Source organism: Sminthopsis crassicaudata, chromosome 2, assembly GCF_048593235.1.
Source record: "Sminthopsis crassicaudata isolate SCR6 chromosome 2, ASM4859323v1, whole genome shotgun sequence".
Classification (NCBI taxonomy): domain Eukaryota; kingdom Metazoa; phylum Chordata; class Mammalia; order Dasyuromorphia; family Dasyuridae; genus Sminthopsis; species Sminthopsis crassicaudata.
In genome coordinates, this window is record NC_133618.1 from 612,282,019 (window position 1) to 612,306,497 (window position 24,479).

Here is a 24,479-nt window from a genome sequence, read left to right on the forward strand (position 1 = left end):
ACATAATGTATTGTTATTTTAGTTATTTAGTTATATAGGAGTGCTGTAAAAAAAATCTGAATATGTGAGAAAAGGAAAATGCAATTTTAAATATGAAATGACATAAGGCCTGAGCCCATCTACAGGCCAAAGTAGGTGCTTAATAAACCTTTTAATTATTTCCTGCTACTTTCCAACAGATACATTCTACTCTAAGAGGGCCAGTCACCCCAAAGTTCCACATGGATGCTCTGCCCATTGAGTGTCCTCCTGAAATTCTCTTCTTTTTCAAACCCCAAATCAAGGGAAACAGTATGGTACAGTGTACAGGGCACCGGTGCTGCAATCAGACAATCTCTCAAAACCCACCTCTGTCACCTACTTTCTAAATGATATTGGACAAGTCACTTAACTTGTCCTCAATCTTGTAAAATTGTATAAGGGGTCAGACCTCTTAGGTCCCTTCCAATTCTAGTTCTATAGTGAGTAACTCTCCTTTGTGACTGCTATAGCCACTGACTTTGTTGTCCTTCAGATTCTGACAGTCCTCATAATCGGTACCACACAAATCATCAACACAGACTGCTGTGTCTCATATTTTTACTGTTCCGTCCTAGGGTCGTCTTGCCTCACTAGCTGGAATGAAAAGAATATATCACATATCCTGGGTGCTCCATGCCAGGTAGCAGATCACTGAGTACATGGCCTGACCTCTAGAAATCCTGGTGGTGGCTGACACTGTAGCAGAGAGAGTTGCCGAGTTCTGATTTCATAAATAGACTGTTCGACTTGGAAGGATCCATAATAGTCACAGACAGCAGAGGTTCTAAAAATCTTTTCTGTGTCCTAGGACTCTTTGGAGGTCTGCTATATCCCATGGACTTCTTCTCAAAATAATATTTTAAAATAACTAAAGGAAATACCAAAGATGTCCTTTTTTCCCTTCTCCATCTTCATGGATGGCCTAAAATCTACGCACAGCTCCCTTGGAGATCCCAGACCCCAAGTTAAGAACCCCTGAGAGAGATTTAAAGCTATGAGGGGTCCTCAGATCATGTGGTCCAACCCCTACATTTTACACATAAGAAAACAGACCTAGATGGGATAAATGACTTGCCCAGAGTCTCATGAGAACATTAGATGGTGGTTTTGAACCAGAGGGGGTCCTCTTCATTTAGTCTGATTCCTTTGTTTTAGCGATAGGAAAACTTGAATCCTGGGCAGGAAAAATAACTTGCTGAAGATCCCAGAGTTCATTACTGTCAGTTGCTGGGATGAGAACTGAGATCTTCTGGCTCCTCCTTTCCACCACACCTCAGTGATTTCTGTGGACACATCCCTGTTCATGCTGGCTCCAAAGTGATGCCCTAAATCTGGAGCATTCTCCCCTTCCACGCTTGCCAGACTCCCTCCCTTCCATCCTCATGGAGTCCTGGCCTCTCTAGGCCAGCTGGAAACAAGGCAGTGGGTCTCCCTCCTTTCCATCTTTTCTAAACATGCAACTTACATTTTTCACTCTTCATTTTCTACCACACAAAAAACAAAACACATGCATTAAGGTTTGTAAATAACATGAATACTTTGTTTGAGTTGATGTGCGTATTTTCTCCATGCAGCACTGGGACATGTGAGTCTGTATGGGTTTTTACATGTTTGTCAATGTCAATGAGTGTTTGGATTGCAAATTCCTGGAGGCATGGACGGTGTCTGTTTCCTTCCAATCAATCCACAGGAATGGTATTGAATTTATGTGCCCAGAACTGTGCTGGACTAAATTGTGCAGCCCAGACTAGAAGGCGTCCAGAGAATGAGGAAATACATGAAGGTTTTAACCGCTCATAAATAGACTGGGCCCTCAGAAGACTGGGAAGTTTTCGTGGAAGTTAGTCTCCTTACAACTGTGGTCTCTCTCTTGTCCTTTGCCCTTTGTAAATGTCTTACAAAACCTAATTCGAGACCCAACTCTGGAATGATCTATTTGCAGGAATCATGATAAAAAGGACCTCTGGTTCAAACCTCTCATTTTACAGATGAGCAAACTGAGGCCCAGGGAGGTTAAGTGACTAGCTCATTTGCTCCAACTAGTGGAAGCTGGATCTTAAAACAGTTGTTTTATTCCAGAATCATTGCTTAATTTCCAAGTAATTTCAAGGAAATACACTTCTTCTTTGAAATTATTACTATGTGGGGCTAGTAAGTGGCCCAGTAGATAGAGCACCAGTCCTGAAGCCAGGAGCACCTGAGTTCAAATCTGGCTTCAGACATTTAACACTTCCTAGCTGTGTGATCTTGGGCAAGTCACGTAACCCTAATGGCCTCAGGGGAAAAAAAAAGAAATTCTTACTATTCTTAATGCATTTACATAGTAATTTAAGATTTGCAACGATAGCTAAGTAGTTCAGTGGATAGATGAGTCAGAGAATATGAACTCAAATTCAGGCTTAGACACTTGATACTTATTACTTATGTGATCCTGACTTAACTCCAACTGACTTGTCCAAAAAAAAGAAAAAAAGAAAAAAGATTTGCAAAGCACTTAACAGATATTATCTTATTTGGGCATCATAACAACACTATGTAATTATCCTCATGTTACAGTTGGAGAAACTGAGGCAGATAGATTAAGTGACTAATCCAAGTCCATACATCTAATAAGCATCTAAGGCCAAATTTGAACTAGGTCTTCCTGACTCAAGGTTAAAAACTCTATCTATGGTATCATTTAATTGTTTCTTCAATTACTTTATCTGTATTTTGTATTTGTTAAATAAACATCATCTCCAAGTAAAATATAATCTCCTTAAGGTCAGGAACTGTTTCATTTAGCCTTTGTATCTGACATACCTACAATAATTTACTGAACACTGTAGGTCACTTAATAAATGCTTGCTGAATTTAATTTAATTAAGCAGGCAAAGGAAAGAAGATAGCTCTCCAGATGGGAAACAACAAAGAACAAAGGCATAATTAAGGCTGAAGGGGCCAAGCTGTGTGAGGGAACTGATCTGTCATATGGAGGAAATCTGTCATAATTAAGCAAGAATTAGGTTGAATAGGTAAGGTTAGATGAGATTATTTGTTGCTCAGCCATGTTCAACTTGTGATCCCATTTGGAGTTTTCTTGGCAAAGATGCTGGAATGGTTTGTCATTCTTACTTCTTTTGATAGATAGGGAAACTGAGGAAAATAGTGTTAAGTGACCTGCCCAGGGGTCACCCAGCTAATAAGTGTCTGAGGCCAGATTTGAACTCAAGAAGATGATCCTTCCTAACTTCATGCCCCATGCTCTAGCCTGGTTACTTCAGATTACTGAAGTATAAATGTTCACACTGAAAATTTAACAATCAGCTCCAGAAGAGGTTTGACCTGATTTCAGAACACTACTGTCCAGAAGTCAGTATTATTCTCTAAGATTTGAGAAGTGGGAGATGGTGAGCTGGGAAGAGTGGATAAGAATAGCTGGGTTTAATTTAACTTAAAAGAAATCTGGAGTAGGAAGTACATGGACCCTAAGGGGAAAAAAGAGAGAAAAGGTAGCAAGAAACAGAGTGGGGAGAGACACTTCACAGATAGTTTCAAATAATGATAGTAATAGCTCATATTTAACACTTTAATCATAGCTAAAATCTGCATAGCACAAAGGACTTCCCAAATATTATCTCATTTTGATCCTCACCACAACTCTGGGAAGGGAGATGTTATAATTACTATTCCATGTTACATATGAGGAAACTGAGTCTGGGAGAGCTTCCCACAGCTAGTAAGTATCTGAGGTAGAATTTAAAGTTAGGTCTTCCTGACACCAGGTCCAGCACTCTATCCACTCCCCCACAGCAATCTCACATCACATTACAGTTGTTACAAATACCGCCAAATATCATTCATGCTTACCATCAATTCAAAATTACTATAGTTATTAAACTTGTTATACATATATTAGTGTATCCAAAATTTGGCTTTTTTTATATCCTGACAGCAATATTTCAATATAATTGGTTTCTTTTGTAATCTTACATATTTTACTTATGCATTTAAAAACAATTTCCCGAGCAAAGGTCTATAGGCTTCATCAGACTGCAAGAGAGATCCATGGCAAAATTTGATGCTCTCAATAACAATGAGAGGTAGGTGTTATTATTATGCCCATTTTACAGATGAGGAAACTGAAGCTGACTGATTTGCCCAAAATCACATAGATCCTGGTGTGTGAGGGAGATCTGAACTCTGCTTTTTCTCAATCAGATATTTAATCTCCTGAATTACCTGGCTCTTTAGCACCTTAATTGCTGGCACCCAAAGTAGTCTGCCAAGCTTCCTTTACAAATCCTACTCTGTGCCCCTCTCCAGGACACCACTCTTTTATTCACTGGCTTACCAAAGTCACATCCTTCCCAAATTCTTTCCCCTGATCTCCAAGAGAGTTTGATAAAGATTTAAGGAAATGTATCAATAACAGGACCAAAAGCCAAAGTCCTTCAGGTACATCTAAGCCAGAAGCTTTTAATCTTTTTTGTGTATCATAGCCCCCTCTGGCAGTCAGTCTGGTGAAGTCAGTGAACTCATTCTCAGAATGTTTGTAAATGTGTAAAATAAAAATGTGTAAAAAAAATAGGAGCATTGAGCCCATGAGCAGTCCCTTATTTTGCAGTCTAGGGAAAATAAGGAGGCTTATTCTTTACAAAATAAAATCACCCAGGTACTAAGAAATAGGATTACAAGCCAGAGCTCTTTTGACCACATCACACTGGGTTCCTTTGTCCATGATTTGGTAATGTCAGGATAACAAAGGTAATGAATTATGTAAAAATGTATTAATCAATAATTATACAAAATATAAGAACATATTTAGACACTTACATATAAACATAATTGTATACGAATACATATAAATTAAATTATATGAATATATAAAAATAATTATATAGACAAAAACCCAATTATATAAAATATGTACCAACAATTATATAAATTATATAAATTTATGCTAAAATGATATGTAATTGCAAATAAAATTTTATAATTAGATAAGTAGGTATAAAATTATATCACAAATAAATTACATCATATATATAATTACACATAAGTATATAAGCATATAAAAATAAAAAAGTTTTAAGTTATATATAAATGCATTGATCAACAAATTTAAAGCAAAATTTCACATATCCCATTACCTAATCAATGACAAAGATGAGGAGGTTTGAGTCTCCAGAGATAAGGTGATCTGTCCAACATCACACAGAGCTAGCATTATGGGTAGTGGTACACTCCTGTAAACCCAGCTCCTTGGGGAGGTTAAAGTCCTCAGATCTATGGAATTTGTAAGTTTGGAGTGACAGCAGGCTAAACCTATCAAAGGTTTACATTAAGTTTGGCATCAATATTGTTTCTGCAGTGATCACCTAAGAAGAGGCAAATTGGTCCAGGTCAGAAACTGAATTTTGCCAGATCAGCAGGAGGACTGGGCCCATGAGCATCCCCTCATTTTGCAATCTAGAGAAAATAAGAAGGCTTATTCTTTACAAAATAAAATCACCCAGGTACTAAAAAATAGGATCCCAAGCAAGGGCTCTTTTGACCACATCACACTGGGTTCCCTTGTCCATGATTTGGTAATGTCAGCCAACTCATCTACCAGGCTACCCCATTCTACTCTAGCAATCGGTGTGTATTCTCTTCCCAAATCATCATATAACCATGAATCAGCTAGTGAGGTTTGCAGGCTCATTTTCAGCACACTTCTCAAGCTTTGGATTGATGAGGCTAAGGAAAAGAGCTGGGTGTGAATCAATATCAAGTTGACATAATAACTCTACCGATCCAAATATGGATTCATTCAGCTACAATGATATCCTAAGGGCACATCTGTGTTCTATCTATGTAAATAATAACAGGACTTCAAATCAGGAAGATCTGTATTCAAATCCCATTTTAGGCACTTAATAGCTATGTCACTGAGAGCATGTCACTGAAGTTCTCAGCCTCTTTCTCCTTCTCTAAGATGAGGAAACCAATAGTATCTGCCTCTTAAGGTGGTTTTAAGTCTTAAATGACATAATCTATGTAAATCAGCTATATAAATGCTAGCATTATTAGTGCTATTTTTATTATACTATCTGGGTTTCAATACTCTCCACAGCCTGGTACCACTAGAAATCCATTGTTACTTCTTAATATTAACCCTCCAGTTGTCTGGTCCATCCCTTACCACCCCTGAAACATGTTGTATTTGTGCCTCTTGGAACAAATTGATTGATACTATTCCTTCAACTTTCGAACACTCCCAGAGTAATGCCCTACCCATCCCAATTCTACTATCCTCTATGTCCCAGTCCTTTCCTTCCTTCATGAAGCCTCCCCTGGCGCTCTGGCCAGTGCTAAGCTCTTCCTTCCCTCAAGTTAACATCTGTTCTACACATCTTAAGTATATGATTTATCATCATTTTAGCACTTAATTACAAAGTCTTAGTACTGTTTTCTAATAGTTTTATGTGTGTCAGTCTTTTCCCAACATGATCACAAGCCCATTCATGAATCTGCAGAGGCAATTTCTTTTAGAGAGCAATGGGCTATGGTAGAATGTTGGGTTGGGCAGTCAGTAAAATCTGGGTTTAAATATTACCATATTGGTCATGTGAATAGAGGGCAATTCACCAAACCTCTCTTTCAGTCAATAAGCTAGTCAGTCTATTTTTTTTTAAACTAGAGAAACATATGTTTCATTTTTAAATATATTTATTTAATATTTTATTTTTCACCCAAAAGCATTTACAAGTATTTATTAAGCACTTGCAGTGTACCTGAAATGGAACCCCACCAACAGGAAAATTTGTTTTGTTTTATGGTACATGTCTTTATAGGAAGTAGATAGGTGGCACAGTGGATAGAATGCTGGGCCTGCGGTCAGAAAAACCTGAGCTCAAGTGGATCTCAGGTCACATAACCTCTGTTTGCCTTAATTCACTGAAGAATGAAACAGCAAAGGACTCCAGCATCCTCGCCAAGAAAACCCCATAAATAATGAGGTCCATGGACATGGCTGAACAACGTTTGTATAGAGTTACATAGATTTCATTTTTCTTGTTCTCTTGATTGAGAAGTAGAAAGGGTCAGAAAAAAAAGAGGATGTAGATTGAAAATAAAAAGAAAAAAAAAAAAAAAAACAGAATCTCAGTTTCCTCACCTGCAAAATGGAAGTAGTATATTATTAACTTCACAAGCTTATTGTGACATTCACAATAAATGAGATATGTAAACCTTTTGCAAACCTGCAAATGCTACATATGTATAAACAAACTATTGTTATTCTCTTGTATCTCCCCAGGATCTTGAGCAGGACAGGATACAAGTTGGTCGCTCAAAAATTATTTGTTGAATTACATTTAATTTCAAGGACTGTTTATGTGAAATAAAGTTCTTACTGAAAATACAAGAGTTCAGATTTACAAATAGATAAATATTTACTTGGGTATTCAGAACACACTCACGTTATATAATGTTTGGCACTCATGGAATTTGGAGGAGAAAAATAACCACTTCACTTATATCTCATCAAGAAAACTTGCCAGGAGAGTAGGATTCTAGCTCTTTGTGAAAGTAAGGGTGCTTGATGAAAAGAGCGAGAGGAGGTATTTTGCTTTACCATACATTTGTTAAAAAGGATTTGTTTGGGTCCCCCACAGTTTTTGGGAAGTAAGAAGGGAAGAAAACAAATGCTTGCTAATTGAAAAAGATAAACAACAAAAAGAGGGGAAAGTCATCTGAAACTTAGGGAAATATTGGGACTTTACAAGATTAAAAAACAGAAATTGCATAGTGTTCAGCAGGCAGAGTCAAAGCAGGGCATGGGAACATGTAGGAAACAAATGACTGAAAAATCACAAAATCTACACAAGGTCTGCAGAAACTAGATATTAGTTCTTTTGTATAGAAGGGACTGTGATACCTTAGATTTTCAAGGATACTGGTAATATGTTCAGAATCATGGAAAATAAATATCCAAAAAGCAGGTCAAAGAATTATGTACAAGACCTCCCCAAATAGCCTACTCTAAGTGGAGATGACTCTGGAATCTAAAAGTCTACAAGATGAGCTACAAATTCTGCCAGGCTTGACCCTGCTGAAAAGCTTTCAAGACAAGGCAACAGATCGCGTCTGTTTTCTGAGGATCATCAACAGACTGTCCAACAAGCGATGGACTTTTGGCCATGGCAACCCATGAGACAAAATATAACATTGCTCTCTTCTAACTTAGCAGTAACAGTGGCAGAGTATCAAAAATGGGAACCCAGGCCACTCAGAGCCGGTGCTCCAAAAATGCAATCACATGATAGTTTAGAAGAACCCTTATAGAACCAGAATGGGAGATGGGAAACAGTGCTGGATTTGGAGCCAAAGAATGGAAGTTTGAATTTGGAATATGCTACTTTGGGAAAGTCATATATAACTAACCTCCTGTGAGCCTTTAGTTTCCTTTGTTATGAGATAGCTGGATACTAGGTGATTAGTCTAGAAACAACCTATTCTAAGCTGTTGGTCTATACTGTATGATCCTAAATAAATATAAGAAAGGCATGATCAAGGGACAGTATAATGAGCAGTCTGGCTGGAATGGAAAATGAGAGGTAGTGGAAGAGGGGAAGGATAAGTTGGAAAGTAGTTTCTGAAGATATAAGAAATGCTGATAAGTTAGGTTTCGTCAGTGTTGCAAACTTTAAGGTAAAGTGGGGAGGAGGTTACACTGATTAAGAGATTTTCAGAATAAGAGAGGTTAAGATTCCACAGAACAATTAAGTGATCAAGAGAAGCCTTGAGCAAATAAAGAATTAGGGAGCAAGGAAGGCACAGAGGGATTCAGCCAATCAGAAAGAGTCTTGTGGTTTTGAAAAAACCTCAAGCTTAAGATAATAGCTGATCCAGCCCAAACTAGTTGGGGTCAATGGGCTGACTTGATCACTACTGCACCTGCTTAATAGACTAACTGAATTTTAAATAACACACCCCATAGGAGGAGTTTTCCACGTGTATGAGGTGTGTGTGTGTGGGGGGGTGTTTCATACATATTAAAGGAAAACATGTAGTGGGCGTATCAGAAAAATTGTAACCGGGAAGAAATAGACCAATCCATTCTCTGAAGGGAGGGGCCATGTCGCACTAAAAGTATAAAGGTTCTCCCACTTCTGTGCTCAGGATTCCCTCCTCTCACTCCCACTTTTAGAGGAGTGACCAGAAACATTAAGACAACTCCTTAAGATTCTTCTTTAATAAATTTTCCTTGATATCTGATTTTCAACATCAAGAGTATTTTTAACAAAGCAGAATATGGAAGGCCATAAAGGACAAACTGAGGACTTCAAACTCCCAACAGAATGTAAGTTCCCTGGTAGCAGGAATTATTTTTGCTACTGTACTTATAGGATAGTGCCTTGTAATATAGTGGTATTCAATGTTTGCCTAATTGAACTAAATTTTATTCTTTAAGTAGAGTGAAGCCACTGAAGGCATTTGATCAGAAGAATAACATAATGAAAGGAATATTTTAGAAAGATGAATTTGAAGGGGGAGATGGTTCAAAATGTGTACATTATGACTGAAGATTTTATTATAAAGAAGAAAAGGAGGAAAATATTGAAGTAGGAGATAAGATACTGTATAGAAAGAGTAGATGAAACTTTAAAAAGTCAAACCAAAGTTTTATTGTTGGGCATAAATCAAGCACAGCATCCTATTTAGAAGAAAGATAAATTGACCAAAAGAGGTTACTTGGGGGGAAAGAAGAATTATGAATTATAAAATGTTACACCCATCTTTACAATATATGAATGCCTTTAAAAAATCATTTCCTCATCGTAAATGAAAAGACTGAACTATCTTCCTATTTCCAAAGTCCAGTCCCCTTTAAAATTTTAAAATCAAAGGATCCCCCATCTTCTACAAACAAGCTTTTCCATATCCTCCATAATATTGATTGCTTCCCATTTATCCTGTCTCTAATTTAACTGTACATGGTTGTTGATGTTGTCGCCTTCATTAGACTGTAAGTTCCTTGAGAGCTTGGGCTGTCATTTACTTTTCTTTAGTATCCCCAACACATAGCAGGCACTTAAAAATACTTACTGACTAACTAACTGATTGACTAACAAGATATGCTATTACTGAAAGTATAGTTAGGAAACTTTCCAAAAGGAGTATTTTCCTTCACAAAGTTATATAGAGTTGTACACAAGGCAGGTGTCTTAATGTACTCATAAATTATTTGGAAAACTGAAGCCACAGGGCATATAACTTGACTTTATTAATGATGCATGTCATGGAAAACAAATAATACCAAGGAAATAAAGAGGGACAGAAATATAAATGAAGTCACCAGTAAAATTCATCATCTAAAGATTTAATGGCCCACATAATGGGCCTTATCTGCAACACCACTAAAGAAACCAGTTCTGTTCCCCTGCCCTTTCTTGGATAATACACTCTTAAAATTATTATAATCTACTCCATCAATACTCCCAAATTCTCTTTTTATTCTTTGTAAAATTCTTTTTTTGCAAAAATGTGTGCTCGGGCACACACACACACACACACACACACACACACACACACACACACACCCCTCAGATGGAGAGAGGAGAAAAGGAAAAATGGTGTTTTGCTGAAAAAAAACCTGCAAAATGGAAAACTTTAAAATGCATATATATAAAATGTTAGGAATCATCAGGCCTCAACAAAAGTGTTATGTTATAGCTATACCTTCTGCTTTTCAATTTATCCTGATAGTCTATTTTTTGCTTTAAATCAATGCGATTGTTATATGAAGCACATTATGGAGTTAGTAACTAAAAATTAACCTCTTTGGGACTTAATTTTCTCATCCAAAAAGTGGAGCTATAATCTGTACCACTGATCTGGAAAAATTACTGTGAGAATCAAATGTATATACTTTGCAATTCTTATAGTATGTTGTCAGTTACTATTACACACAAGCACCTAATTCAGTGTTATTCACACTGTAGATCCACTTTTCTGACATAATGAAAGGATGGAGCCCCCTGGAGATTTACCCAATTTGTAAAAGGTCTTTGCTGAAAGCTCATTAGCTAGAAATTGACAATATAATACAAAAGAACAAAAACAATAGATATGATTTAGAGATATTTATGCATCAAAGGGCAGAAATAGGGCAATCTCTTTAACTCTACTGGGACCTCAAATACTGATATAGTTCAGAGCATCTTATTACCAGAAAGACATAAATCAAAGAGAGTTTAGCTACGAGCAATAAACTCGATTAGTGTCTGGAAGAAATGACTTTAAAGAAAGTTTTTAAAGGATTGGATTCAGGTAGCTTGAATAAAAAACAGCTATGGGAAAGTATTATTTTAAAAACCAAGACACATACAGCAGATGATAGGATAGGAAGCCAGAAAAGGCAAAGAAGACTAGATAGCTAGTGAGTAGCTAGAAAAAAGGAGCATTGAACCTTCAGAAAAATTTGCTGGCAATAATATTTGGGATAGGAGAAAGGTCTTCTCCATGAAGACTGGTAAAAATCCCATTCCTAGAGACATTTAATACCAGACTGGACAAAGCAATAGAGAGGATCCCAGATGGAATGCTAGCCCCTGAAGAAGTGGGTGGACTGAAGATGACCTCTCAGATCTTTTACATCGCTCATTTTTTTGATTCTATGAAGTTTTATGGGCCACGGCCTTCTGCCAATTTCCTCTCTCCCCAGGGTGCCCACTTTCTCCTTTTACAAAGGAGGCAAATTGCATCCTTCATTTTAAACAGATCTCATTGTTCTCAATGAATCAGTAATTCTATCCTGGGTAGAAGTTTGACAGAAGAAAGCCAATTCCTAAACTTATACTAGTCTGTGTTTTGTTTTTTTTTCATTCTCTCTCTACCCCACACCCCACCCTGGGATTCCTGGGGCTCTAAATTTTACCATAAACAACGAGGAAAGCATGTTTGACGGAAAATGAACATGAAAGAACTGTTTAATCAGCAAAATTATTAATATTCATCCCATCTCTAGTCTTCTGTCACAATGCTGACAATAACAGCATAAACCATTAAGCTTTATTTAGGCCTATAGAGCTCTCTATCAAACGTCCCCAGAATTGTTATTACATGGGGTTTTTTTTCTTTATGCAATATGTGACAGGGAAATGTTTCTGCAAAATCCTCTCTTTTCTTCCACAATGGTAACTTTCACCTTGTTAAAGGATTCAAACAAATAAATGCATTCCTCTGTACAATTAACCATAAAAATAAATGTAATGAATATGAGAAGGCCATCAGCCAATTTGGAAAACTTGTTCAACATCAGAGAATCCATATTAGAGAGAAAAAAACAAAATGTAGAAGAAAAAATGGTTTGGAGGCAGAGGACCTTTCTCCAGATCCTAGTTCCAGGAATCAAAGTCAAACTTGGGGAGTGATTAAACACTATGGGGCATCCCAATGTAAAGGAATAGTACAATATTGTAAGAAACATAGTCCATAAAGAGCATGGAATGACTTATACAAAGTGATGCAGAATGAATAAGAAGAACCAAGAAAACAATATAAACACTTATGGCAATAGCAGTAAAACAACTAATATTGAATGTTTTGAAATTATAATGACCAAGCTTAACCCCAAAGTGGAGATTTGAAGATAACTCCCCACCTTCACTCAGTTCTTTTGCAGGAATGGGAATTCATAGGTGTGAAACATGGAAGAGAAATAACTATCAGCCTTTGTTGATATATTAATCAGTTTTCCTGAACTAGTTTTCTTCCTTTTGTTATACTTTTATATGAGGAATGATTCTATACAAGAAAGAGGAATATTTAGATGATTTTAAAACAAAGAACAGCAATAAGAATTTAATTTTCACAAAAATGAACCCTTGTTCTACTGTTTATTACCTGCAAAGTCAATTCTTTTTGGGATTCAGCCTTTTCATTTGGGAAATGATAAAACTGAATCATAAAGCATTCTAGAGTCCCTTCCAGTTCCATATCTCTGTGCCTATGATGCTAAAGACATGCCTTCTTGTCTTGACAATTCATGAAAAGGTTACTTCACAATTGCTATTTATTTAGACTTCTGAAGCTGTGTCAACTTCTATTCATTTAGGTATCCCTTAAGTATAATCAAAGAGGGAAATATCTTTCCAGAAATCTCTTATTCAGTACATAGTGGGGAAAAACGGAAGCAAAAAGAAAAAAAGAGGAAAAGAGATCCACCCCTTTCTTTCTCAGAATTTTCCAAACTGAAAAACCATGAAAATTAAGAAAGACAGCCTAGGGAGCTCTGAAACTCGTAAGAACCCTTAAAGACAAAAAGTGTAAACAAGGGTCAGCCTATAAGATGACAACATAGTTTATGTCCCACAAATTTAAATTAAAGACAAATCAACTTGTGCCCAAGGCACTAACTGAAAGAGACCTTCAGGGTCAGGCTGACCTGTTGATAAACAAAGTTGTGAATTAGGACTAAGAAATGTAGTTTTCATTAAATAATGTTATTTTTGTTCTGCTACTAGCAGAAAGGAAGCTTTTTAGACCCAGAAATCTTTCGAGATAAATCTCCAGACTGGTTCCCAGAGAAGAAATAGTGTAAAGCATAAAGGGTACAATGAAATTAACAAAAGAAAATTTAAAATTCCTTTCTTCTAAGGAGCCAGATCTGACACTTGAAACAGATCTTTTGTCCTGAAAGATGCGGATTTCAAGAGGGAACTTCCCTGTACAGTCCCCCACATACCATCCACCCAAAATGGGATGGCATTCTGGCGACATTGTCCAATGCACTTGAAAGTAAGTCTAGAAGCCATCCCAAGGCGTGAGAGGCCTGATACCACTCCCTCCCTCCAAAATTTCTGTAAAGTAGAGCGGGGCCACTGCTCAGCTTGGAAAAGAGAGATATCAGAAGAGCTATTTATTGCCCTGTTAAAAAAAAAAAAAAAAAAAAAAAATCACACAAACGTATCTAAAGTCAGGGGCCTTTCTTGCCAGGGGTCAGGGGCTTTTTAGAGATTTTGAAAAAGGTCCTAGGCCTGTCTGGCAGGCTTTTCTTTCCTTTCCCGCTGCACAGTGCCCGCCCGCTCCCTCGCACCCAGGATCAAGGTGAATCGAGTTTCTCACCATCTTCGTAGTTCTTGAGATAGTAATCAGGCCCAGGGCCACCGCGACTTTTTGCCGGGTTCCTCAAATTTTGGAACTGGAGGAAATCTGTCCTCTTGCCCCCAAAACGCAGAAAAGCAGGAGCCAGTCCCCGAGCCAGGGTCACCAACCGCTTAGAGCTGCGAAGAGAAGAGAAAGATAAGAGGAATTGGGAATCGGTGCGTAAAAAGGAAGGCTGGGTGGCCAAGGACGAAGTACATTGCACCCTTCAGCCCCTAGGTACCCTCCAGGGACCGGAGCCGAGGCCTAGGACCATGTAGGATGGGGATTCCGCGCGTTCCCCCTCCCCACGCGGCGCCGAGCTCCGGCTGCTCCGCTTCCTCCTTCCTGCAAGTCAGTCCCGCGTAACTTTGTCGGGACTTCGGCCAGATGGAGCGGGGCCGTCCAACATTATCTGCAATAAAGCTGTTGAGCTCCCAGAGTTGCCAGTTCCCCTGGGGCTGTGACCTCAACTCTCAGGTAGAGTGGAGGCTCTTTTAAAAACGGGAATCGAAAATTACTGGTGGGTTGTACTGTCTTTTTTATATTTTTTGTTTAAAGAAGAAACTTCGGCTGCTGCGACGGACCTGTGGAGCAGTAGCGCCCGGCGCCGTGGGACTCCGCTCTGCGGCAACCAAGCGCGCTTTCCGGTGGAGCATTGCAGACGCCGGGCTCCTGGCTGCAGAAGCCCGGCTCTTCCTCTGCTTCCCGAGCCGCTGCCGCCTAATGAGACTTCAGCAACAGGTAAACGTGCTCGCTCCTCTCAGCCCAGCCTGCAGTTTGGAGACTTTCCCAAGCCCACAATTCAGGTGGCCTCCGATTTTTTTTTTTAAGTTGAATTTTCCTCTCCAGTGCCTTTTTAACCCCATCCACCCCGTAGCTCTCGGGGAAGAGAGATTGCTGGGGTAGATCCCAGAACGTCTTGCCTTCCGGAGAAAAAAACGTATGCAACGCTTTTACCCTGGGAACGTGGAGTTTCTGCAGCTGCTGAAACCCAGCCTGCTCTACCTACGGAAAGGCAGTACTGGGCTTGGATTCTGCTGTATTTTCCTTCCTCATCCTCCACATTTGGAAACTTTTTTGCAAACTTTTGGATTAGGGGATAAAACTCGTGCAGGTATGAGAGCAGTAAGTTAAAATTAGAAAATTGGAACTTTTCTGTTTGGAGAAATTTAAGCAGCCAATTTTGCAACTGCGGCAAATGGAACTTTGGATGCACGTAAGTAAGCATGGGATCTCCAGAAAGTAAGCAATCAAAATAATTAGCCGAATAACATGTATTCCTTTACAGCCAAGTGATATTACTATAGGGGACAATCTGAGGGAGGGAGAAGCAACAGAGAATAATAGAAAATTTACAGAGGATTTTGTTGGTTAAAAAAAGTGTTTTTAACACTTTCCTGACTTAGAACTGGGGAGTCAAACTCTACCTGGCGACTCTAGAAAGATGTAAAGGACATAAAGCTGGAGAAGGAAGGGACCAAATTTTTAAATGCTGCAGAATAAGACAAGTCCCCTCTGGAGGTTACGGTTAAGTTAACGGAAGGGATTTATGAGCTTAAAGGTGATCGGCCGAGGTGATCCACTACAAGAATGACAGAACAGTCATTGGGCAAAAGGAGCCTCCGAAAAGTGGCATTAGGTAGGGCATAGGAGAACTTCCGAGTTCCATAATTATATTTCTGCACCTGAGCAAGCTGTGAAAAGAACGCCATGTCATTAAGTGGCATCTTTTCCTAATGCACACTCAGCCATTGCAAACTCGCAAATAAACCCCGGGCATCTTTCCATAAAAGCGGGCGTTATAAAAGTCTTCTCTGCAAGCCAGCATGGAGAGCATGGCATGGCTGTGGAGTTAGTTTTTGGCTTGATTTTTTTTCCAGAAACTATATATAGACAAGCTAGTGCATGCTGTCCATCACAAACATGTCATGTTTATTTCAAGAAACACGCGTTTATTGCCATACACACATTCGCACTGCGTAAAGAGACACGCATCCACATGGATACTCTCCTTGGCCACATGAGCACGCTTTGTAAAAGAAAGAACAAGCCGCCCTGCACTGTTTTCCCTCACCCGGGAGGCAGAGATATTGACAAGGATCGAAGCGGCTCCGCCGCAGTCTGGGAAGGTCCTCCCGCCCGGGACGTTTCATTCCACGTGGAAGCAGCTCTCCACGTGTCTCAATCCCGAGCAGTTCCCGGGAGATCCAGTGGATTCTCCCTCAGAGGTAGGAAGGCCGGTCCTGGGGGCCGGGAGCAAAAGGTGCATTTCCCAGAGGTGAAATTACCCACGAAAGAAGAGCATCGGATCGCAGCCCCGGGAAAGAAAAAGCGGGACTTGAGCGAGCCCTCTCTCTCTGTGTCTCTCTATCTCTCTGCTGGAGACTCGGGGCTTTAAGAAGGCTTACCGATAGCTGAGACTCATGTTGGAAAGAATACTTTTTTAAACCAACATTTACTTCAACTTTGTAGAGGCTTTATTTATTTATATTTTTACACATCTCCTAGTCCCTAATGCGGATGAATCGCGGTTGCAATCGAGCCCGAGAGTTTTACTAAGGAAAGAAAGAAAGAAAGAAAAGTATAGAAAACTGGGGGAAATGCCTCTGCATTTTACTTGGCAAAGCCCGGAGAGCAATTGGACAAACTTTGGTCCTTACTCCCTTGTTTGCTAATCCGTCTGCGACCCATTCAAACTTAGAAACATCCCCAAAGTATTTTAGGGATACTTTAAGCTTCCCTTATATACCGTAAGATTGGGGCGAAGATTTTTTTTCTTTCAAGAAAAACTAAACTATGCACAGTTACCGCAGGAGACTTGAGGAGGAGGGACCGACAAAGGGAGGAGGGGGGCATTCCATATATAAAAAGCTGTTTGCCAGCCCTAAAGGCTGGAGGAGACCACGAAAGATATTTAGTTTTAAAATAATAATAATAAATCCGTCGTTGTACGCCGATCAGCCTCTGCTCTCCAGCTGGGAGTGGGAGAAAATTAGAGAAACTATCTTTCCGTGGAAAATTCCACTTTCGTGCGATCCCTGCACAGTGCACACATAGGCGCGCGCGGGTCTACACACAGACACTCACTCACACCCCTTCCTCTCAGGTCTTTGTTGCCAGAGACGTTTCTTTAGTTTGCAACTAGCCCCCTCGTCTTGTTTCTTTTCAAAAAGAGACAGGGAGGGCTAATTGTTGTGGATATATGTAAGCACAACATTTTTTCAGTCATAACTGATAAGTTTCTGAAATGCTTTTCTGCATTGCAAACATGTGCATCTTAATAGAAAACATTGCTTTTCTCAATCACAAGTTACAGCCCCAGAGCAGGATATCCAGAAGAAAAAGCCTCCTTCTATCTTTGCTTTGAGAGAGATCTGCTTTTTTTTTTTTGCTTTTTTTTTTTTTCCCTTTCCGCTCTTGGAATGGGGGATGGGAGGGGGTGAGGGTTATTTAAAAAAAAAAAAAAAAAAAGTATGATATATCGAAGCCCCTGCCTTACCTTAAGAAATCGAGCCAGCCATCATGAATGATGGAAGGGTCCAGCTGTAGAGAGAGGAAGTTTTCATTGACTGTCCTGACTGGGCTCTTGGTGCTCACATCGAGAAGAATCAGGGTCTTTTCCTTCACACCTTGAGACTTGCCTACTGGAAAAATTCTCCTGTCTCCAGCTTGGGAGGAAAGAGAGAGATGTAGCATCAGAGCAAGCCACAGGGCCATCGGGCTTAGGAGCGCAGGGGGGCAGGAGCTGGTATAGGGCATGGCGTGGAGAGAAGGCAAGGAACTCCCTAATTAAATCCCTCTGATTTGAGCCCCTTCTTTCTACAGGGTCTTGCTGGTGACTAATTGTCCTTATCTAAAGTGTGTGTCTGTCTGCCTTCCCCCCCCCTTTTTTTTTTTCTCTTCCTTTTTTTTTTCAGTGTTTTGGTGCTGGTGGAGCGAACTCACGCCCCTGGCCAGCCTTTTCAGCGACTGGTGCCAAGAGTCCTCGTTCACCAGCGCCGCCCCTTTAAGAGATTTAGACTGACTGCAGACATTTTGTAACTTTTTTAAAGGTAAGGGAGGTGGGGGGGAGGCGGGAAGTGGGGGAACTGAAGGGGGGGTGGGAGAATTGTAGTCTCCTGGTTTAACCCTCTAGAGTCTGGATCTGGGAAAGGGGAATGTAGTAGTAGTGTTCTCATATTCCAGAGATGGTACGAGCTGCCCAGTTTTCCTTATTTCAGTGATCTGCCGGGGAAATAACGCCCATCCGGAGGCCTTTTCACCTGATGTCTATTCAACGAATTGTTGTTTCCCCTGACGCTGGTAGGCATTTTGGAATCCCCGGGGCAGTTGTCTGGCGGTGACCTTTTTTGGGTTGGGAGAGAGAAAGGAGAGTGGGGTGGGGTTCTGCGGTGGGGAAGGTGACTACTGCCACGCGTAAATTGTGCAATGAGCCTGTCTAAGTTAAGCCGGTTCTACATCACACAGAACAACGACCTAGATGTATCCTTTAACCTTTAGGGGGCAAAAGGCAGTTCCTAGAAGGAAAACAGAGCTTGACCGGGCGCAAGAACCCTTCTCTGCTTTCCAGCTGTTCCCATGGGACATGGAAAGGAGCCCAATCAGCCTTGTGATCGCACTAAAAGGGACCCGGCTCCTCCGGAGTGGCCACGGAGCTCTGCCCCGGTGCCCAGGGCCAGGACTGAAAGCCAATTTGCTTTTCTCATGAGTGGCAGTTCCCCAGAGCAAAGGGCAAACAAATCTTTGGCGGGAAAGATGCGGATTATGAATACAAGTAGTCTATGTCGGCTGGCTTGGCAGCAGCCCTATCCACCCACCCGGGTAATCTCTCCCAGTGGGAGAAGAGAAGGATACAGGCCTTTGTTTTTTCTTCTCAGAGGAAAGGAAGGACGACAACTATTTTCTTTACTATCCAGCTGATCCCACTAAAGAAGCAAAGCTACTGGGAAAGATGCCCCTGTAGGAACAAACAACTTGGCTCTCACCCTAACTGGGAGAAAAGGTAGCTGGACCTCCCATCTACACCCCCCAGAAAGTTGCTGGCAAAGTGAAGGAGCTACTTGATAAAGATTCCTCCAGCCCTGCTTTCCAAGACAACCAAGGAAGGGATGAAGAGACCAGCCTCTTCTTGGACCTCGACAACCCAATGATTCTGGAGTCTACCACCATTAACGTGGTATAGAGCAAGGGGCCTGCAAGAGAAGTGGCAATGAAGGGGCAGCTTTGGCTTTGTCTAGAAAAGGTTTGATGAGCTCCAAATAGAATCCAGACATCCCCATCCATACTAAGTAGCCCACCAGAGCTAAAATTAAGGTATTAGAATTTCTTTCTTACTCCAGGCCTATCTCTTCACCCCCTCATTTACTATTAATGTTTTGGAATTTTTCAGATATTTTTAAAGAGGTGATAATTTTTACTAGAATTTGCAACGTAAGTGACTACTTCATAGAGTACATGGTGCAATTAACCAAACAGTTAATTTTTTTTTTAAATCTTGACATTAATAATTCATATTAGCAAAGACTTTCCTCACAAAAATCCTTGGAGTCAAGTAGTCTTATTCTCTTTAGCCTTTTAAAACTAAGAAGACCAAGGCTCCCAGTGCCTGAATGAAGGGGGAATGAGAGTACGGAAAGAATAAGCATTTATCTAGGGCCTACTATGTGCCAGGCTTGTGCTAAGTGCCTTACAAATGTTTCATTTGCTCCTCCATCCAAGGTTATATAGCTAATAAGTGCAAAGATGCAAAAATGGGACTTCAGCCATCTTCCTGAGACTGTCTGCTATTCCTTAATCTGAAGGATATAATGTGGATAGAGTCATATGCTTATTAACTAAGGTAGTTTTTGCTTTGTTTTATTTCTATGTTATGTGGTGACTTCTAAATGATTTAATGAAGAAGGATTATAAAATAAGATATGAACATGCAAATTGATTATAAATTTAAGCAATGATTTTTCCCATTTCTAGGATTTAGGGCCAAAAAAAAGCAGGCTCTTGAAGAATCTACTAGAGTTTTCAAATGTCTGAGAATATTGCTAATGCGAATTTTGCTCCTCTATCAATCATATCAAAATTTGCTATGTGACAAACTGGAGAAATAAAGAGTTAATGTTTTGGGGGATGTTTATGCCTAAGAAAAAAGTAATGACTAAGGAAAAAGTTAGGCTCACTATATATTGTACTGCCTGTAGTTTTAATTTTTATGCTTATAAGTTACTCTTAACTAGCCTGAGATGTTTTTGGCAGAAACCCTGGGTATTATAAAAAATCAGCATTGATATAATAAAGCATTTGCTTTTTAATTGGTGATGAAATACATCCTTTCAAGCTGTTGTAATTCTGTGTTATGTCTCAGGGTTTCAAGACCTAGAAAGTATCTCAATAACATTCATATTTATAAATGGTACTAAAAAGTTCAAGTCTGGTCAGAAAGAAATCTGACTGCTTTCCTCTTGTCTTAGCTATTCACAGCATCTCATAGTGGTATTTTGTTCACTCACTAGTTCAAGTCTACCCTTGAGAGACAGAGAGAAAGAGAGAGAAGATCAGTTTTAGAGTAATCATCTATGATTGGTTCATTGTGTTTTTATTTCTGTGGTCTGTGTGCCCATTAATGTAGGGGATATGAATCAGCATTGCAGTTTAGTTTATAAGCTCCCTGGGGACAGGTTTTGGTTCTTTGTAGTTCCATTTGTATATGCAATATCAAACTAATTAGTGGGAAAGACTGCAATTATATTAATGACAAATAAATATGCTTGGGTTGCTATAGAATCTTGAAGGATCAAAGTAAATCTATGAAAGCAAATTAAGTGGTGGATTTAGATTGGTGATCTACAAGTAAGAAGTATTAGACCCCTGGTTCTAATGGCCTTCCTGCAGGTAGGGGTTGTAGCCTTATCCAACCTGTTGAGTATTGTACACAAGGAGCTAAATAATATTGGAGTCTCCTGAAAGACAAAAAAGAAAAAAAAGTTCTCCATTTCATGGAAAGCCTCAGACAAGAAAAAGCCTTTTGATGAGTTTCTTTTTTTTTTTTTTCCTGAGACATTTGGGATTAAGTGACTTGCCCAGGGTCACACAGTTAGGAAGTGTTAAGTATTTGAGACCAGATTTGAACTCAAGTCCTCCTGACTTCAGGGCTGGTGCCCTGTCCACTGCACCACCTAGCTGCCCTAGATGAGTTCCTTTTTGCTACATAAATGTAAAATGGACTCACTTTCCATCACTAATTCTGCTCTAAAATAAATAGCATTGGAGTAAAATATGTTATGTGATAGTTGTGGAGGTCAAAGTAATTTAATTTTCTGGGTCTTTTTTCCATTCATTCAGTGCATCGCAAACTCCTAAATTCATCTGCCCCATTTGTCTACTTCCTTCTACCTTAAAACTCTTATTCCAAGTTGTGGAATAAGCCTGATAACTCAGAACCCAGCCCCAAATAACTTTTTAAGGAAATACTTGGAGCTTTCTTTTTACCTAAAATAAAGAAAGGTAGAATCTGAACTTACATGCTGACTCTTCAATAAAAGCTCATAATATGAGCAATGGTGTTTGAAAGCAAAAAAAGCTTAAATCTGTATCTATAATGTGCTGTCTGCAATGTGCTCCTTTCCCCTCAAAGCTCAGAGGTCCAATTGGGGCTTGCACATACCCATTAACAAAATATTGGGTTTATTGCTACCCTCCTTCCTTTTCTTCCACATTCGTCTCCTTCAGGGTTGTTTAGTCTCTGACTTCCATGATTAGTGACAATTAGCAAATCTTATAAACTCATTTTACTAATGTACTAATGACTAGGAGGTGGCTGTAGGAGCTCTTCAGAGCCTTTCCTCCAGTTCCTAAGCCACCTGTGCATAGTGGCAAGGACCTTCTGGCAACACTAAATTATTATTTGATCTTTCTGTTGTGTTATATTAATTACTATTACCTAGTTTCTGTGCTAGCTCAAAGTGACTGCAGTGGCCAATGTGGGGGGAAATGTGATTTCCAATGACTAAGACAATGCTGAATGTGCCATTGTATACCTGCCATAAAGTATAGTTGGTTCCAGACTCTCTTTGGAGAAATATGAAGAAAAAAAGGACCATGAAGGAGGTGAAGAAGAGAGACTTTGAATGGTGAACCAGAAAGTCCTTCAGACATGGACATATTTGGGAGCTGCCTCCATTCGGCTTCTTGATATCCCCAGGACTTGAGATTTTTGAGACTGCTGAGAAGACCCACTTTGTGTGAAATGATCCTCTCTTTCCTAGTTGGAACTGAGATCCTAACTGGGTCCAAACTGAAGAGTTCATTCACTCCTGTGTATTTTTTGTCATATTCTCATCTGTAGAATTTCTCTAATTTATATTTGCTGATTTGCTTGGATAAATGCATTTACTCACTTATGTCATTTGTGATGGTCTTTTTGTATAACTAATGGAGAGAGTAGTGGAGAGTAGCTAAGCTGATTAGCAATAATCACTAATATTTATATAGTAGATATAAGGAGCCAAATACTGTGCTAAGTACTTTACAATTATTATCTCATTTGTCTTACCAATCCTGATAGATAGGTGGGTGCTTTTGTTATTCCTATTTTACAGATAAGGAAAATGAGGCATTCAAAAGTTAAATGACTTGCCCAGGGTCACAGTGCTAGTAAGTGACTGAGGCTGGATTTCAACTGGAATCTTCTTGACTCCAACCACTGCATTATGTAACTGTAAGAAAAGAAGCTATTCTTACTCAAAAGAATAATGAAAGAAGCAGCTTTTGTTCTGAACCTATCATACCCCAAGACCAGAGACTGGACAGCTAGATGGCATAGCTGATAGGGTGCTCAACCTGGAATCAGGAAAACTAATCTTCCTTAATTCAAATCTGACTTCAGACATAAATTAGCTGTGTGACCCCTGGCCAGACACTTAACAGTGTTTACCTCAGTTTCCTCATCTTGTCAAATGAACTGGAGAAGGAACTGGCAAGCCACTCCAGTATCTTTGCCAAGAAATTTCCAAATAGGGACATGAATAACCATATAGAATCCTACTTGACTGATAAACTAGACCAGAGATATTGCCCTCCTTGGAGACTGGAAAAGAAATTGCCTGATTGTCCAAACATTTACCCACCTTTCTCCTCCAAGTCACATACTGGTGGCACATATCCTACTCTCTGCAAATGTGGATCAGTCCTCAGATCATTTATATTCATGCCATCAGCCAGCTGGCAGTATTAGGAAGCCTAGCACAGTAATTCTCAAACTTTCATTCTCCATATCTATATATTGCTAAAAATTCTTGAGGATCTGTCCAAAGTTTTATTTTTATGGGTTATAGTTATAGATATTTACTACATTAGAAATAAAAACTAATTTCAAATTTGGAGACCCTCTGAAAGGGTTTCAGAAACCCCACTTGAGCATTCTCTGGATCACACTGTGAGAACCATTGGTCTAGCACACCTAGCACACCATGTGTGTACGTGACCTTTGCACAAAGTAAATAAAACAACAGCAATGAAGTTAAATTGTTAGAATGTCAGATTGTGTGTGTATAGAGAGTAACTCTTCAAAAAAAAATATCTTTCCAGAAGGCTCTTGTCCCTTAAAAAGTTGGTAACCACTCACACATATATTGTATCTAGGTTATACTGTAACACATGTAAAATGTATGGGACTGTCTGTCATCTAGGGGAGGGAGTAGAGGGAGGGAGGGGATAATTTGGAAAAATGATTACAAGGGATAATGTTATAAAAAAAATTACTCATGCATATATACTGTCAAAAAATTTTATAATAAAGTGACTTTGTTTTCAAAAAAAAAAGTTGGTAACCACTGACATAGTCCTTTGACCTCCTGAAGGAAATGAAGCCTACTTCTGTTTCCAGCACCAGAAAATCAGTATTTACTAACTACCTTGGCCCATATTGAAGGAGAGACACTACTGCTTATTAAGCATGATATCTTCTCCAGGTTATTTCTCCTTCTTGGACCTCAGTTTCCTGAATTACAAAATGAGCACTAAGGTCTCTCCAGCTCCATCAGATCTTTAAGTCTGATATTATAATAGGAGTGTTGAAAGCATCTTTGTGGACTTTACTTTCTACTCTTCTTCCCTCCCCTCTTCCATCAACAGTATCCCCATAAATAGGGTTAAGAGATAAGATAACTTGTTAATTATAGGTAGAGCCTTTTAGTTGTCTGGCCACCAACTCCCTACAAAATTACTTTGAATAAATGTCCAATTTTGCTTAAAAATACTCAACATGAGGACAATAAGTCTGAGCAATCACATAGCTGGGTTTTACATTTCATATGATGAGATAGAGAAGCAGTGGGCTTCCGGAGCATCAG

The 24,479-nt window shown here is 39.5% G+C and overlaps 1 protein-coding gene and 1 long non-coding RNA gene across 4 annotated transcripts in view; one reads left to right on the forward strand and one right to left on the reverse strand.

Annotated features, from left to right (window-relative positions):
- HPSE2 (heparanase 2 (inactive)) overlaps nt 1-18,022 on the reverse strand; it is a 703,263-nt gene extending 685,241 nt beyond the window's left edge. For both annotated transcript variants that reach the window (XM_074296035.1, XM_074296034.1), the window contains exons 1-2: nt 17,636-18,022; nt 14,116-14,273 (exon numbers count right to left, since the gene is read on the reverse strand). In XM_074296035.1, the coding sequence (XP_074152136.1) occupies nt 14,116-14,273; nt 17,636-17,895 (418 nt within the window). In that variant the 5' untranslated portion in view covers nt 17,896-18,022. The remainder of the gene's footprint in view (nt 1-14,115; nt 14,274-17,635) is intronic.
- Nucleotides 14,526-21,564, forward strand: LOC141558599 (uncharacterized). 2 transcript variants are annotated; one of them, XR_012487101.1, is made up of 5 exons: nt 14,526-14,613; nt 14,695-15,352; nt 18,054-18,188; nt 18,357-18,438; nt 18,637-21,564. It is a non-coding gene; the product is annotated as an uncharacterized LOC141558599 (long non-coding RNA). The 2 variants fall into 2 exon arrangements; XR_012487100.1 differs by having other exon boundaries at nt 14,543-15,352.
- Nucleotides 21,565-24,479: the final 2,915 nt, after the last annotated feature.